The 18590-nt window shown below is 39.4% G+C and overlaps 1 protein-coding gene across 2 annotated transcripts in view; it reads left to right on the top strand.

Moving 5' to 3' along the window:
- vps9d1 (VPS9 domain containing 1) overlaps positions 1-9740 on the top strand; it is a 131311-nt gene extending 121571 nt beyond the window's left edge. Inside the window, exon 16 of one of the 2 annotated variants that reach the window (XM_028809882.2) lies at positions 9607-9740. In XM_028809882.2, the coding sequence (XP_028665715.2) occupies positions 9607-9685 (79 nt within the window). In that variant the 3' untranslated portion in view covers positions 9686-9740. The remainder of the gene's footprint in view (positions 1-9606) is intronic. The other variant, XM_028809883.2, reaches the window with a different exon arrangement.
- Positions 9741-18590: the final 8850 nt, after the last annotated feature.

Here is an 18590-nt window from a genome sequence, read left to right as displayed (position 1 = left end):
AACAAACAGCAATTGAAAGCCGCTGCAGTAAAGACCTGGCAGAGCATTAAAAAGGAGGAAACCCAGCATCTGGTGATGTCCATGAGTTCAAGACTTCAGGCTGTCATTGCCAGCAAAGGGTTTTCAACCAAGTATTAGAAATGAGCATTTTATTTCCAGTTATTTAATTTGTCCAATTACTTTTGAGCCCCTGAAATGAAGGGATTGTGTTAAAAAAATGCTTTAGTTGCCTCACATTTTTATGCAATCGTTTTGTTCACCCCACTGAATTAAAGTTGAAAGTCTGCACTTCAACTGCATCTGAGTTGTTTCATTTAAAATTCATTGTGGTAATGTACAGAACGAAAATTAGAAAAAAGTTGTCTCTGTCCAAATATTTATGGACCTAACTGTATATCATTGATATAATCATTATTATCTAACCCTGTTGTAAACAACTTCTTGAAGATATGACTTGCATGGATTTGTATTTTAATAAATAATTATTTGGACTGTGGTGTAGCGGGTCCACAGCTCAAGTCAACAGGGCCACTTTTTAAATAAATAATTGCCGGCTTAGAGAGGAGGCATGGTAGTGTGGTGGATCAGTTCCCTGGGAATTCGTGATGTGGGCGATCCTCGCTTAAGTGCACAAGTGAGGAGTAATTGTTCCCGGGAGCTGCTAATTGCCACATCTGATCCACATCCCCGTAATAAATAGAAGCACAAGGCAGCTAGCAAGGGGGAAAGAGAAAAGAAAAAAAAGTGAACAGAGGTTAAGGGAAGAGAAGAAGGAGTCAGGAAGCAGACAGGAGAAAGCCGGTATGTGAGTGAGCGAAGAAGGCAGCTGGACAGTGAGCCCTAGCGGGGTGTTTGGCCGACACCTAGGGCAGTCAGTAGTGGTCGCTCCTGCTGAGCGCGTAGTTGAGGAGCAAGAGTGACCGGAAGAAGGATGGCTCGCCGCGGAAGACAGCGGGAGTCGGGAGGCTTGGGAGGTGGATTCCACAGCGTGAGCGTCCTGGTCACTAGGGAACCCAAGTCTCAGTCTGGGGAGAGCAGAACCAAAGCCAGGGATCGGAAAGCCTCCAGACCAGCAGGTCGAGCAGGTCAGCTGCAGCTAGGGTGACTCCCCTGGATGGGGGAAGCAGGGGAGTTGCCAGTCACCAGAAGAACAAGGCACCGTGCTTTGTGAATTTAAAAAGACAGCTTCCAGCCATTATTTTAACCTCGCGTTTTAAAAGGATTTTTTTCAATTTATTGGATTTTAACCTCCACAATTAACAGCTTTTTATGGATTATTTATTTAAGGAACTGTGATGCACTGCACTTTAACTTGAACACTGTTTCGAGTTTTGTTGTTTTAATAAAAGCACTTTGCACTTTTTGCACCATCCCCTTGCCTCATTGTTGTGCCTCACTGTCCAGCTCATCGGTGACATTACTGACGGTGTCGGATTCAAGAGCTCCCAGAAGCAAGACGGGTGCATGGAGCGAACCCGCATTGTCACATGGACATCTCCTCTTTCTGACTCTTCTTACGGACAACCTGTGGCGATTGCACTTGCTATAAAGGACTTCATTTAAAGAATTTGTTGAGTCTAATTATTCAACACCTCAATAACAGTTGAAATACAGTGCATGCAATGTAGCCGCAAAAGAAGCGCATGTTTTGGACATCACAAACAGAAGAGAGGCTCATCTGTATCTTTTGTGTTTTACATACCACAGCAGAATAGAAAAAAGAAATAAAAAGGACTAAGATTGTGGCTGGACTTGCCATACATGGAAAGCATTTCTATAGCATTGGCTTTCAGAAAAAGTGGTAGGGTTGCAATACTTTGGAAATGTGAACCTGCAATGGAAAGTTGCCATGAAGCCATGTAGTCAGCCATCCCCTGCGATTTCTAGTCATGTAATATAACTAGTGTTGGATCAGTACTACAATTTTGACTTAGGTATCAATACCAGCTTTCAGATCTAAGTATTGGTACCAAATGGATACTGAAACAATTAACATAATTAACAACTCAGTACAAGTAATGGTACCCTTATGGAGTCTACCAGTGTGTTGAGGAGAGAGGGAGGGGGGTCCCCTGTCGAGTCTCCAGGGCTTTGAAAACCAGGGCAAATGGGGAGGATGAATCGAGTTACATGCAACAGCTTAGCAGAAGGTTCTTCAAAACTGTCTTTTACTTCCATTACCAAAAATACCAAAATACTGGTACTGTTCTGTTTTAAAAACTGGGTTTTCAATACTTTTTCAGTACCGGCATACTGTACAACCCTACATGTGACAACCTCACAAGACCAGATCAGCAATTACAGTCATCTGGATTGAAAGCTTTCTCTGACTAGATGTCATGTAATGTGGCACTGGCGTTAGTGTAACAGCTATTTGGCAACTTTTTTCTCACTTGATTCTTAGCTCTTGATTTTGTCATTTGGTTTTGTGCACGTCTTTGATATTCTAATCCTGACTTGCTCATCAACCACCAATTTGGTTTTGCCTGTTTTGTTAATTCATCTCCTGGTTTTCCTCATCTAGACATCTGTGGGTTATTGTGTCCTGACAAGATACTCACACCAGTCCATCCATGGTCAACAATCAGCCTAATAGGAAATTAAAGTCTCCCTTATCAATCAAGAATAGGCTGTGGATTGAAACAGGGTGCAAGCCTTTAAAATTTATAAAAATTTAATTTTGCCATCTATGTGACATTTTTTTCATGTTTAATTTTGAGTTAGTGTTTTATTTGCAAAACAACACATTTATAATTGTGTTGCTCTGCATACAATGAAAGGTTAGTACCTGCCTGCCTTACCATTTAATAAATGAGCCTTATCTGTAAATAAATAAATAATCCATCCTAACCTGATATCTGATATATTATACAGTAAGTATTTAGACCCCTTTACTTTTTCACATTTTGTTATGTTGCAGCCTTATGTTAAAATTTTTTAAATTCATTTTTTAATATCAACCAACACTCAATACTCCCAAATGACAAAATGGAGACAAGTTTTTAGAAATTTTTGGAAATTTATTAAAAATAAAAAACTGAAATATTACATTGATACAAGTATCCAACCTTTTGCTAAGACAATCTGGTTTAGTTGCATCCCATTCTGTTGATCACTGTTGAGATGTTCCTCCACCTTTGGAGTTTGGAGTCCACCATTCAATGCAATTGACTGGACATGATTAGGAAAGGCCCACCACACCTGTCTATAGAAGGTCCCACAGTTCACAATGTGTATGGAAACAAAACCCAGCCATGAAGTTGAAGATATTGCCTGCAAAGCTTAGAGACAGGATTATGTCAAGGCATGACTGACTGACTGACAAAAGTCTCCATAATTCCTAAATGGAATTAATTTGGAACAACCACAACTCTTCCTGGAGCTGACCAGAGAAGGGCAATGGCAGGAGAGGTGACCAAGAACCCAATGATCATTCTGGCTGAATCTAAGAGATTCTCTGTGGAGATGGGAAAAAATTTAAGAACAACCATCACTGCAACTCTCCACTGATTTGGGCTTTATAAAGAGTGGCCAGACAGAAGCCTCTGCTTAGTGAAAGACATATGAAAGCCTGCTTGGATTTTGCAAAAAGGCACCTAGATGAATCTCAGAAACATGATTCTGTGGTTTGATGAAATCAAGACTGAACTGTGTGATCTCAGTTCAAAGCATCAGTTCTGGAGGAAATCAGGTACCTCTCATGAAATGTGCAATACTATTCCAACGGTGAAGAATAGCACTGCCAGCATCATGCTGTGGGGTTGCTTTTTGTGTCAGGGAATAGAAGACTAGTAAGGTTTGAGGTGAAACAAAACAGAACAAAGTACAGAGTTATCCTTAACGAAAACCTGCCCAGAGCTCTCTGGACCTCAGACTGGGCAAAAGTTTCACCTTTCAACTGGACAATGACATTAAGCATGAAGCAAAGACAACACAGGTATGGATTAGGGTCAACTCTGTGACTATTCTTGAGCTAGAGCTCATATTTGAACCCAATTAAACACCTCTGGAGAGACCTGAAATAGCTCCATCCAACCTGACAGAGCTTGAGAGGATCTGCAGAGAAGAATGGCAGAAAACACCCAAATCCAGGTGTGAGAAGCTTGTCATGTCAAACCCAAGAAGACTTCAGGCTGAAATCAGTGACAGTGGTGCTACAACTAAGGACTGAATAAAAGTCTGAAAACAAGCATTAATGAGATATTTCAGTTTTTTTTTATTTTTTAATGAATTTTGCAAGAGGTATTGAGTGTTGCCTCATGAGGAAAAAAAATAATTTAAATGATTTTAGTACAAGGCTGCAACATAGGAAAAAGTGTGGGGGTTGGAATATTTTCTGAAGGCATTGTAGCAAAATAATAATCCAGTTTTGTTTGTATTACCTTATCAACTGAAGTACAGAATGCTTTTCGTGACATTCAACTAAGCATATTATGTAGGATTCCAGAAATATCCTCTGGTCATCATTAAATGCCGTATTTTAACTTTAACTTTAACAGATATTTTTCATTTAAGAACCTTTTATGAAGGCACTGGTTATGCAATCCTAACGTGTTGCTGGGTTGTTCTATTCTTAATACCCCTCCAGACAAAGAAATACAAAAACAATTCCTGTCATGGAATGAGGAAGTTGTTCTGGTGCTGAGTAGGTTTGACTTTGCATTGTCACAGAGTCACGGAAACCTTGAACGCTCTGGGCAACACTGAGCAAAAACAAGGCATATAATTGCATAAGGAGGTCTTCTGAGGGCAACTCTGCATTATCAGCCATGGGCCTGCATCCAGATCTGCCATTAATTGACACAAAATACTTGTAGTTAAGAGCTAAAAGTGAAGCTCATGCTTGCTGTCATTCTTTAAGACATTGTTCTCCACATGCTTGGGCTAAAGGCAGTAAGTATTCCTACATTTCTGATTTTAACTTTATTCCACTCCACATACTGTATCTCTTTTAGTCCCAACAGGACTAATGATTTCTATGTTTCTTCTCTATTTAAAGTTGCAAAGACTCTGCAGGCTTTTTTTTTTTACTTTCTCAAAATGTAATCCTGACAAGGTAAAATCAGCATGTGGAAGGTTTCAAAACAACTCATGTTAGTTTGCTTCCTTTAAAGTAATAACCTTTACATGCATCACAGTGTTTATGTTTGAAATTAGGCTTATCAGATTTCCATTCATCTATTATCAAACTCATCTAATCAGTGTCAGTCCTGGGGGCATCAAATGTAGGGCTATCCCTAAACCCACTCGCTCTTATCTGGTCAGTTACTAATTAGCCTAATAGATAAGTAATTTTGTTTAATAGTAATAACATTTGTGCACACTGTACCTTAATAGATAGATAGATAGATAGATAGATAGATAGATAGATAGATAGATAGATAGATAGATAGATAGATAGATAGATAGATAGATAGATAGATAGATAGATAGATAGATAGATAAATTTATACTTTGGTCTGAACATACACCAGAAAAAAATAAAAAGGAAGAAAATTTAAAAGAAACAAAAACATCTGACTTGACAGTCACAAGTCACAGTGAGGCTTTATGCAGGCGTATTGCTGTTGGTATAAAGGAACCCCAGTAACATTTCTTGAAACACTTCTGCTGAATAATTTGTTGTCCCAAAGTCAGAGAGTCTACGGTGGGTTGGCACCCTGCCCGGGATTGGTTCCTGCCTTGTGCCCTGTGTTGGCTGGGATTGGCTCCAGCAGACCCCCGTGACCCTGTGTTCGGATTCAGCGGGTTGGAAAATGGATGGATGGATGGAAGTCAGAGAGTGGGAGGATGTATAGCATTGCACTCTGTTTTGTTTTAATTCTCTTATTTGCTACTACCTCCAAGGGCCAGAATTCATCTTATAATTGAGCCTTCCCTTTTATTTTTCTTGTTGATTTGGTGGGTATCTCTTGAAGTGATATTACCAGCCCAGCACACCACAGCATAGAAAATCACACTTGCCATCACAGAGTTGTAGAAGATGTGACGGATGTCACTTCCCACATCAGAGGAAATAAATCTCCTAAGCAAAAAAGTGTCTGCTCTGCCCTTTCTTACACAGTTCCCCTGTGTTCTGAGACGAGTCCAACCTGTCATTGAAGTGGACACCCAAAGGCTTGTAGCAGTGCACCTCCTCTATGGCTGAACTGGCCTTGGTGTGTAGAATTTTCACCTGTAACTGCTGGCTCTCACAAAGTCATACAAATGACAGCCATTCATTTCTTCACTATATGGTAGAATTCCCATTGTCTATTAGTAAATTAAAGAAAAAGAAATTTTGAGGTATAAGCAAGATGATTATTTTTTTATGTGTGTAGCATAATATCCACTTAAGGTATAGCAGATAATTGCTTTTAATCGTATTCTTGTTTTGTAAATATTTTCCTACCGTTGCTCTTAATGGTAGAATAGGTTGCCCTGTAACAATAACTTTTATATGTCTGTTGTGATCTAATTTTAATATATTATTTTTTAATCTAAATGTTATTGATGTGAGCTCAAGCCCATGAAACTCTAAAGCAGCATAAAATTGAAGTAGGCCTTGTAATGAATCTCAAAATCATTCCAAAACTTGACAGCAGCAGAATTTAGTTAGAAAAGGAATTGAAAGCTGAATTGTAACCAAAGCAACAAGAGTGGGTCATAACCGGGAAGTTAAAAAACAAATAATCGAAGCTCAATAAGTGTGACAAAAATTACAGTTAAATAGAAAGGGCAGGAATTCAAAAAACAAAAACTTTAGTCTTAAATCGTAGTCAAAATACAGAACCAAAATGTATTATTCAGAAATATCTCAAAATAACAAAGGAATTAATGTTTTAAGGTTTAGGTTAGGGAATCCATTCCCGGATGGGTTTATCCATTCCCAGGAATTCGGGTATTCCGCATGTCATTCCCGGGAATCCCAGGCTCCCGGGAATGACACAGTGCATGGGCAGCTCACATGTGAACGGTTTTAGAATGAGCGATACATATTTTTAATAAAACTACTGCAATATGTTGACACCAATAAAAGACTAACCTTAACTGCAAGCAGTTCATGCTGTCATATGAGTACATGTATCTAGTTAGTTGCGGTAATAAGAGCGTAGAAAGCACAACGTGTCAAGCGTGCGGTCGTCCATGCGAGAGCGCACCTTCGTGCAGAGTACACCAGCCACTGAGAAAGCACGCTCTGCCTCCACTGAAATAGAAGACACAGTCATCAGATACTGATACACTTGTTCTAAATAACGCCTGCGCTTGCCGTTGCTCTGAAACACCGCCATTTCAGCTTTTACTGATGCATCCAGTTTCTTGTCATCATTCTGTGATGGCAAGTGTCTTAGCACAGATAATTCGGATGCAACAGACTGACGCATTGAAATTTCAAGTTGCTGTTCAAAGCTGTCAACAGCACAGACATCAATGAACTCTGCCCTGTCCCGGCATTCATGAGCTGCAGAGTGCAGACACCTCCCAGTCCACTGTGCTCAGTCAGCCGGGAGATTGACTGCTGCTTGTCTGTTGTTGACTGAATTAATCGGCAACACACTACAAAAAACAAAAAACCATGCCACTTATTTTCAACTATAACTCTGTTATTTCTTGATCGATTTTTACACTTTTACACACTATATATGCGAGCTTGGCCATTCCCGTTTTCCCGGGAATTACAGCAGTTTCAAATGGATTCCCTAGTTTAGGTTGAATCCAATCAATGACAATGAGGAAGTGTATTAGGTGACCTTTATACTCTTGACCCGGATGTGTTTTTTGCCACTCACATCTGGCTGACCATATTTATCAATGGCACAGCAACTATCCACAAATTCTCCTCAACATGGTGGCACCCATAACAAAAACAACATGGCGTTGTGGAAGAATGTTGAACATTGTTAAAAAAGAACTGAGCACAAAAAAAGATCTGACCATACCTCTAAAATCCCCAAAATAAAGTCTAAATATTTTTTAGAGGTCAAGGGTTATTTATAAAAAATCAGCAACAAGAGTGCACTGGCTTTGGTGAAAGGAAATAACAATTGTATGAGAAAAGATGAGATCAAATCAAATTCTCATTTAGAGGATCTGTTCAAAACTTTTTTTAAATATGCCAGGATCTAATCAATAACATTTTAATATAAATAAATATAAACTGGAATAAACTTCCATTTCAGGGAAAAGGATACCCTTCCTTTCTGGTTCCTTTTATAGAGTTGTGGTTGCTGGCTTTTCTCTCTTTCTCTTGGCTGGGGGTTGAATTTTGCTTTGATCTGTTAAGTTTGACTTGACTGTATGGAATGCTATCTGTTTCTAATTAAAATTAACAAAAATATATATAAAAAAAAGATGAGGTAAAAAAATGAAGCAAGCGATCTAAACCAGAGATCAAAGAGAGATAACAACAAAACCTGAAACGCTAACCCAAAAATCAAAGTCTAAGTTCAGAGCCAAAGTCAATCACAAAAAAAAAAAATTCTCAAAATAAAGCATGAAGTTTGCAAAGAATGAATGTAATTTCTGATAAATTTGAGGCTGCAAAAGCTTACCTTGAAGTTATTGTGCTGTTCATGTTACCGTCATGCAAACCCAGTGCATTTTGGGAAGCATTTCCATAAAAATGATGGACATGCTAACCTCAACATAATAGTGCATGGAAGAAAAACACAATGCATTGATAAAAATAGGAGAAATTTATGACTGAATAAAACACTGTCACCAGAAAACAAATTCCTACCTCAGAAAACCCCAAAGTACTTGCATGTATTATTTTTAGCATTTCACGAAAGCCTGAGAAACATTAAATGCAAGCAGCAATTATAACAAAGAGCCAAATCACAATACTTCCCTTTCATTCTCTTTCCCCTTTCTTGTAAGTCTCATGCTCTTTGACCTTTTAATTTTTGCTTTGGAATATGAATTTTGGATTATGGACTTTGATATTTGGTAATTGATTATTTGCTGATTTTGCATTCATATTTTTTACTTCTGTCTGTATTTTGAAATTTCAAATTTTGTTTTTCAACCTTGGATTTTGTATTTTCAGATATTTTTTGGAAATTTCCTTGAGTTTTTGTTTGCTTTTGCTTATTAACTCTAATAAATTAAATTAGTTTAATAGTAAGGTTTTGTTTATGAACAGGTTTTTTGATGATTTTCCTTCTCATGCTAGGGATAATAATAACACTTGTGAACTGAGATGTGTCATGGATAAGGCTTTCTGGTATGAAATATCTAATTCAATTATAAATAACTAGACAAAGAGCCCATTTCGACACCGTAAGATGAAATGGGCACGAGTCTGTGTCAGCAGTGTATGAAGAACAAATGATAAGTAACGAAGAAGTTGTTTTGTAATTATTGTAGTCTGCTTTACTCATTACTGTACAGGCTTGTACTGTTAGTTGATGAATTTTCCAGGCCTATAGTATAATATTGAATGATGAATGTTCCAGTACAATATGGAATAGTAATAAGTATAAGCACAACAAACCTGATATAGGTGTATTGAATGAATGTGTAATTGAATCAGAATGCGTAATTAGGCCTCCAGCTGTAGTCAAAATTGCCTTTCAGGCCTGTACAGCTTTAATCAAAGTCGCCTTTCTCTTTGATTTTTTGCAGCCGTAAATCCGCCACCTGCTGCGATGTTGGGGTTGGATGTCGGTCTTTAAGGTTTTTCAGGCAGCTGCGCAGAAGGTGACTGCGCATTCGGCTTCAGACGTGCACAGAAGGCGACTGCGCAGAAGGCTTCGGACGGACGTGAGTGAGTGAGTGAGGAGGCAGGCAAATTATGTATTAAGATGATGCTTTTCCAAGTAATTTAAGCAGTAAGCTTGAAACCTATGATTAATTGTAACTAAAATAAATATCAGAAACAAGGGATGTGTAATTACAAAGGCAATCATGCAAGAAAATGTTATATATTAATGAAATTAAATATAAGGAAAGGGGAAGTACATTAGAAAGAAGAACATTAGACCATTCTGGACGAGAACAGGCTATTCAGCCCCACAAAGCTCACCAGTCCCACTCTAAAATAATATCAAGTCAAGTTTTGACATTCCCTAAATTTCTTCTGTGTTTCACACTACTTGGTAACTTATTCCATGTGTCTTTGGTTCTCAGAGTGAAAAAAAAACCCTTAACGAGTTCTTAACTGTGTCCCCGTCTTCTTGATGAACTCATTTTAAAAAGACATTCTTGATTCACTGTACTAATTCCCATCATAATTTTAAACATTTTATTCATGTTTCCTCTTAATCTTTTTTTACTTAAACAGACAAGGCTCAGTTCTTTTATTGTTTCCTCGTAATTCATCCCCTGTAGTCCTGCAATCAGCCTAGTCACTCTTCTCTGGACTTTTTGTAGCGTGAGCAATTTACCTTTATCAGTCTCAATAATTATGTAAATGTGTCCCCTTGAAGCTTAGACAGGAGTTGAGGTATCCCACGAAGCATCATGTGCCACGAGAAAATGATAAACAAGCGATTGAAGGGTGTGGGGGATTGGAGAAACCCAGTGAAGCAATGGGTGCCTGCATGCTGCTAAACAATGAAACACAGTTTCATTGTCATTTTCATTTGTACCGTGATAGCACCTCCACTGTAGTTCAAAATCAGATGCACCACACAGTTTAAATTGCAGCTACTGCCATCATCAGAGATGGGCTGAGTGTAAGCATCTGGTGATGCATCCAATTCAGCCAAAAATGTCAATGAAACCTCCAAATCAGTAATGTTTCACAATCAAGGCTCGCACAAAAATAAATATGATACCTCACCCTTCTCTACTGATCATTATATGGTCCAAATTCCATTCTCATTAAAAAAGTTATTACTGGGCAGCAAATATACAAGCTATAAAAACTTGGACATTGACACAAATCGATGAATTTACACAAGCCTGGTCTACAATAGAAATGCAATCTTGCAGCACTTCTTTATATTCTCTTCTCTATGCCAAAGTAAATTCAAACTATCGTCAATACAGTCATCGTCAATACACCAATAACACAATTGCCGTTCATTCATTCAGAATATGGAACCAATGTAGGAAGCACTTTAAGCACTTTAAGACAGAAAAGCTTTTATCTGTTGCACCTCTACATGACAACCACTTTTTTCCACTCTCTCAAACCTACACAATATTTAATGTTTGGAAAATGTCCGGGATCAAAATGCTTAGAGACTTGTAAATCGATGATGTCTTCACATCCTACAAACAATTATTCTTCAAACTCAACTTGTCATCAACACAATTTTTCCACTACTTTCAAGCTAGAAACTTTGCTAAACAGAACCTGCCCAATTTCCCTCACCTCCCACCTTGTTATATTCCATCAGAAATATTGATCATTCTTGAAGACTCAGATAGCATCTCTACAATTTATAAAAATATTTTAAAGTCCCTTCCTTTCAAAGATCCCAGAGTACCTTGGGGAAAGGATCTGTCACTTAATATTTCAGAAAAGGAGTGGAAGGCAGCCATGCACAGAATACACTCCAGCTCCATATGTGCAAAACATTCAGTCATTCAACTTAAAATCTTTTATCAAGTGCATTTATTTCATTTAAAATTCACTAAAAAGTTTCCAGGGCAAGATTCAACCTGTGAATGTTGCAATCTAGCTCCAGCCTCACTGAGTCACATGTTCTGGGTGTGCACCAAATTAATAACATTTTGGACAAAAACCTTTGAATGCCCCTCGGAGAGCCTCAGTGTCACAATCCCTCCTAACCCACTAACAGTTGTGTTTAGTTTACTTCCAGATGGTCGTAAAGTGGAGAAGGACAAACAAACTGTAATTGCCTTTACTACACTATTGACACGTAGACTTATCTTACTCAATTGGAAGAATCCCAACCCACCATGTTTAAGTCAGTGGGTAACTTATGTCCTGTACTATTTGAAATTGGAAAAAAAATCAAAATTTCAATTAGAGGATCTGTTCAAAACTTTTTTTAAAAATATGGCAGGATCTATTCAATAACATTTTAGAATAATCTTCTATTTTGGGGAAAAGGAAACTATTCCTTTCTTGTTGCTTTTATAGAGTAGCTTTGGTTGTTGGCTCTCCTCTCTTTCTCTTGGGTGGGGTTTGAATTTTGCTTTGCTTTATTAAGCTTAACTTGATCGTTTGTAATGTTATCTGCTTCTGATTAAAACAGGTGCTTTTACAAATGATGCACCTGCAGCTAGAAATCCACGAGAACGCTCATTTCTGCGGCTCATTCACAAGTGACAATTGTGCTCACAATGCTGGTTTCTTTTCTTATCATAGAACAGGAGCACTAACTAATAATATGACCTACGACTGACGGCACACTGCAAGATATTGATTGCACTGCAATAAAATCAGACAACGCACCTCATTCAATATTGGTAAGTCATGATGCACCCTTTCCCCCTGAAATGCCTAGAAGAACCTCCTGGAAAGACAGTGCCAAGGTTTTCAATGTGCTGTGTAATCCTGCAGCCTCCATAGTAGAAGACAATTTGAGGTGAGTTGTGGGAAGGGCTTAACTGGTGGGAGGAAAATGGAACAAAAGGCAAGAAGAGAGACAGAGGTGACAGCGGGTGGGAGTACTTTGGCATGTGGAGGTCAGTATGTGGGCAGCCACCCCACAGGCAGTCAAGGCTTTGCATGTTTAGTTAGACCTCTAGAGGCTGCAGGCATTTACTGTTACCATTTATTTACTTGGTATTGAGCTTACTTACAGTACTAATATCTCATGTTTATTCCTTTTCTCATTATTTTTAGTATTTATAGGGCTACTTGACATTATATTTTATTTAAGGGATGTCTCAAGGGTTCCCCAATGATCCAAAAATATTTATACCATTATCATACAAGTAAAATCAATATACTTTATATTCTAAACTCTGTTTTCTGATGAAATACTCAAGTGATGCACATGTTAGCAACACATCGCCTGTTATTGTTGTTGTTGTTCACTGAAAATTCCTTTTTGGAAAATCAGCTGTAAACAATAACTATCATTTGTAAATGTTTTATTTCAGTATCCATTGATTACTTGGCTTTATAAGTGGCCATTCAAAGAAACACACCGTTGTCTTATCCACAAAGTCAGTTTATCCTCTGCCAACATATGTTTTCTGGCAAAGCCCTTAACATGTTTATTTTTTGCAGATGTGGAAATGTCACTTTCTCTTAATTTATTCTTTTTATTATTTTTTAAAGACTATTTTATGCTATACTTTAAGTCAATAAGACTACAGTACTCAAGTAAACATAACATAAAGTGGATATCACACAGTAGATCCAGCACCAGCATGAAGTTCAGTATGATTAATAATAATAATAATTCATTACATTTATATGGCGCTTTTCTCAGTACTCAAAGCGCTATCCACACAGGGAGGAACCGGGAAGCGAACCCACAATCTTGTAGCCTTCCAACCAATGTCAACTCCATTTGACCCACTTCAGCATTTTGTTATGATTGGTTTTATTCTGTATTATATTATTGTAAAATTGTACAATATTCCACAATCCGTACTAACCCCTATTTTCTCTGCTGTTCTTTTTCCGTTTTTCTGTGGGGGTGATATGCGCCACCACCACCTGATCAAGGCACTGTGCAGTCCCTACATTGATGGATTGAAGGCCAGATGTCCACATAATCATCATCATCTAGTTCTTCCACGTGAAGCCTGAAAACCATGAGGACTGATTTAGATCATTGATGTTCGGTAAAATGCCCAGAGGGGGCTGTGCAGTCTCATGGCTTTGGAACCCCTGCAGATTTTAATTTTTTTTTTCTCCACCCCTCTGGAGATTGTTTTTGTTTTTCCTGTCCTCCTGGCCATCGGACCTTACTTTATTCTTTGTTACTTATTATTACCAAATCTTATTTTTATATTTTTCTTTCTTCATCTTGTAAAGCACTTTGAGCTATATCATTTGTATGAAAATGTAAATAAATGTCGTTGTTATTCTAATTCATGAGCATAATAATAATGATTGTAATACTCAAAATGACAAATTAATTAATTAAGCTTTCTAACTAAGCTGACTTTATGTAATTAGGCCACTTGAGAAATTCAATTACTTAATTTTTTTTAATTGACTCTTTATTTCTTCACATGTCTGGTCATCATGTCTGCTGTGCTGACTGGTACATCTGAAATTATTCTTTCCCTTATAGATGGTCTATGTGATGGATTTTTTTTCACCAAAGTTATTTTCCAGATTGTGAGGCATGAAGAAGACCCCTCATGTTGTATAGGTAGAGTTGGTTTGAGGGCTGGCAGATGAACATTTGTTTCAATGCCATCTGTTAGGGTACAGTTCAAAAAAGACACATCACCTCTGTGCTTCTATACAAAGCCTGTAATGGTTTCAGTAGTGTTTAGAGACTGAACGCTACTGAGGTTATTATGGACATCCTCGCACTTTCTCTCTTCGTATGTTGTGTTTCAGCCAAGGTTCTCTCCTGGCTGGGGTTCATATTCATGTTTCTGGTATGTTTTGTTCATTTATGTTACTTTTATTTACAGTATTTTAATGTTACTTTTGTTGATTGTTCTTTGTTTTTTGATTGTGTGCTGCTTGAGTTCATCCCGTTTATCTTGGAGGACCACTTGTCAATCACCCCCAGGAACTGCCGTCTGCCCCATAAATCCAGAGGGTCCCTGCTGGTTCATTTTAAATGTGTTAGAGAGTATTTTTGAGTTATTGAGTTTTACTGCACGTTTGTAAGTATTTTGTTTTTTTTCATAAAGTCTTTTTCTGATTGTTTGGTCAGAGACATTCACACCAGTGGCCTGCTTGAGATAATTTTGTAGGGTTGTGGCACTGCTCATCTTGTTCCTCCTTGCCGAAAGGAGCAGATACTGGTCCTGCTGATGGGCTAAGCACCTTCGACGGCCCTGTCCAGCTCTCCTAGAGTAACTGCCTGTCTCCTGTAATCTTCTCCATGCCCTTGAGACTGTGCTGGGAGACACAGTAAACCTTCTGGCAATGGCACATATTGATATGCCATCCTGGAGAAGTTGGACTACCTGTGCAACCTCTGTAAGGTCCAGGTATCACCTCATGCTACCAGTAGTGACACTGACCATAGCCAAATACAACACTAGTGAAAAAACAGTCAGAAAAGATGAGGACGGGAAAAATGTCAGTGGCCTCCACCTGTTAAACCATTCCTATTTTGGGAGTTGTCTCATTGTTGCCCCTATAGTGCACCTGTTGTTAATTTCATTAACACCAAAGCAGCTGAAACTGATTAACAACCGCCTCTACTACTTAACTGACCAGATCAATATCCCAGAAGTTCCATTGACTTGATGCTATACTCTGATTTAAAAGTTTTTCTTTAATTTTTTTGAGCAGTATATATGTATATAAGTACCAAACATTTTAAAATAAAATAAAGGACATTTATTCTAACTTTCCAACTTCTAAAGTTTCTCATTTTCAATCTGCCACAATAACAATACACAATCACAATAAATCAACAAATCTTCTCTGCTTCCATCCTCCTCTGAGTGTTGCCTACTGCCTCCTGACTCTGACTCAAATGAAGTGAGACAGTGGACTCGTTTTAAGCTGGACCCAGGAATGCTTCAAGTGTCTCACCACGTCTTTCTGAAAGTACTTCCACACCATGCAGAAAGTAAGAAGGTCCTCCCCAGACAGCACCCTCTATCGGCATCCAGGGACCCCGACAGGGTTGCCTTTCTGGACTCCAACTCCCAAGCACCCCTGCGGGTGTCCCAATTGTGTCACTGTAAGAGGACCACTGCCACCCAGTGCATGGGGGATGGAACTAATCCCAGTCCTCGACTCTACTCTCCTAAGACATTGCAGCTGGGTACAAATTAATTTCAATGTCCTGCCAGTTAATCCATGTGTGTCATTGTACTGGCTTCCCGTCCAGGTAATGAAACATCTTCTGTCCCAGCCAGGACACCTGTTTTCCTCCTACAACATAAATATATAGTTGTGGCATCTCTGTGGTGAACCTTGTTTAATGGAGTAGCAAAAAAACAGTTAAAATAATAATGCAAGTTCATAGTTCAAATTTGGTGGAAGTCTGGCTCCTGTCCTCTCTGGTTCATTAATAAATGCCCTTTTCCAGTGGTTGGCAAGTTTGTATACTGTAGGATCCGGAAGAGAAGAGACTTCCGGGTAAACGAGGTAAGTGACCTCAGTCTGTTTCCAAGGATTCTTCAGAACTGCAGAGGAAATAGGAGAACGTATTAGCAACTGCTCCTCCTTCATGCATAGATACCTTATAGTAGCCCTGAAGGCATTCCCTAAAGCGCTCATGTGTGTCTATATATATAGACTTGGAAACTTCATCCTTTTACAACACACTCCTTTCCAGCAACCTCATGACCCCCCATGCTCTCCCAATCCGTCTTCTTACTTTATAGGAAGAGTCATCAGAGACATGAATGTCACTGCTGAAGTAAGTAAACCTCTCGACAAGGTCGACACTCTCTCCGCAGACAGACACACTGCTGATGGCTGTGCCCAAGAGTTCATTAAAGGCCTGGATCTTAGTTTTTATTCAGGACACTCACAAGCCCAGACACTCAAACTCCTCACTCAGTCTCTTGACAGCCCTGATCAGAGCCTCCATTGACTCTGCAAAGATCACAGCATTGTCAGCAAAGTCAAGATCAGCAAGATCAGTGAATCTTTCATCACCAACAGTTGCAAGCATTGAACAGTAGGAGCAAGAACACACTTCTGACAAACCCCAGAATCAACTGGGAAAAATGGAGAGGCTCTGCCTCCACTCTATACAGCATTCACAATACCAGTGTACAGGCCATCCATGACATCCAGCAACTTCAGGGGGTCCTATAAAGTCTGAGGAGTCCCACAGGGCAACTCAATCAACTGAGTTGAACACTTTATGAAAATCGACAAAGGCTGCAAAGAAACTCTGCCGATATTGGTATTTGCGCTAGATGAGAACCCTCAGTGCATTAGATGCGGTTAATATATATATATCTATCTATTATATAAAAAAATATAAAAAATAAAAAGATGTGATCATCTTCGAGAGACACTTTGAAATCCTGCGAGACTTGTTGCATGCCACGCCCTACTTACAAACAATTTCTCAGAGACACTTTAACATCCCACAAGACAAGGAATTGAGACAAAAGGACAGCTGCTGTACAGGCTTTCAAATGATCGTCGCGCAGTGCAACATGCAGCTCAGTAGCAGCTAGCAGTAAGCCAGCAGCTGATCAATCTTTAGCGTGTGTTCAGCCTCCCCCTTCACAATGCGAGCAGCAGAGACGCGAGGTGGCTAGGGTGAAGTGCGCCCCTGGGGGTGGGGGTTGTGGCCTGGGTGAGCAAAGAGAGTAGGGGCACAGCCCCCTAGTATATATATAAATATATATAGTAGGTCTCAACTGAAGGGGAGGATATGTCAGTGCCACATGGGTTGGATGGGCATCCTGACCAAAGAAGGGGGTGGTTCCTTACCCGGAGGGGAGGCTCCAAATAGACAAATGGGCGTCCCGACCAAGAGAAAGGCAGGAGCCAGACCTGGAAGTGATGGGCAGAAGGGATGGACAGACAGCCCATCAGTTGTGAAAGATACCGCAGGGGATGTGTTATTTCCCCCAGGATGATAGATGGTAGCAGCCCTCTGTATCAATGCCCATTTGGGAACCAGCAGTGAATGGGAGGTGTAGTCCAGCAACACAGCCCTGCTGGTGATGATGGTGCCACAAGGGGGTACTGTTGGGAGATGCACCCTCCCAATTTAATGGGACTTTTGCACAACCTGGAAATACTTCCATCGGACAGTCACACTGGCACCAGAAGTACTCCTGGGTCCATAATAAAAGGGACCGCACTCTCTTATCCATGCGAGTCGGAGTTGGGAGAACATTGAGCAACATTTGACTGGAGGAGGGCAGTGCAGTGATGAGCGATATTGAAAGGAGAGAGGATATGGTGCTTGCATTTTTGTTTTGTTTTATTCTTGGTACACTGTATTATTCCCCGAGGGGAATTTGTCTTTTTGCATGACCTTGGGAGGTCAGAATGCAGGGTCATGTAGTCATACATGTGAGCCTGGGCAGTATCTTACAGGTCTTGAAAAATGGAAACCAAAGGGGAATTTCCGTTTGTGTTTTTAGAGTGGAGTATATGCAGATGTCTGACATCTTTTCTGCCTCAAGACCCCCCCCCCCCCCCCCCCCCCCCCCGCCACCTCGCCAACTATATAATCATCCAGCCATTCTGGAAGTTGGCATTTATTTGGGAAAGTGATTTCAAGAAGGATGGAGTTCTACTACTGGGAAGCATATAAAAACAGATGCTCATTTGAGATGTCACCTTGGCATTGCTAGCCAGAATTTGTTTTTATTTTCTTTTTTTAGTTTTGTCCTGGACATTAAACAGGGTGTCACCTGGAACTGCAATCCTTTCTCTGACTTTATCTTTATACTTACTATAAATATATATAAATACATTACCATACATTATTATCACATTACGTAAGTACTATATTAAATTAGTATTTATCAACAAGCTAATTAAAAGGGCAGGCACAGTTATGGGATTCACTCTGGACCCCCTGGAGGTAGTAGCGCAGAGAGAGAGATTAATG

The sequence above is a fragment of the Erpetoichthys calabaricus genome, chromosome 9, assembly GCF_900747795.2.
Source record: "Erpetoichthys calabaricus chromosome 9, fErpCal1.3, whole genome shotgun sequence".
NCBI classification, from domain to species: domain Eukaryota; kingdom Metazoa; phylum Chordata; class Cladistia; order Polypteriformes; family Polypteridae; genus Erpetoichthys; species Erpetoichthys calabaricus.
This window is presented reverse-complemented; position numbering and strand designations above follow the sequence as displayed.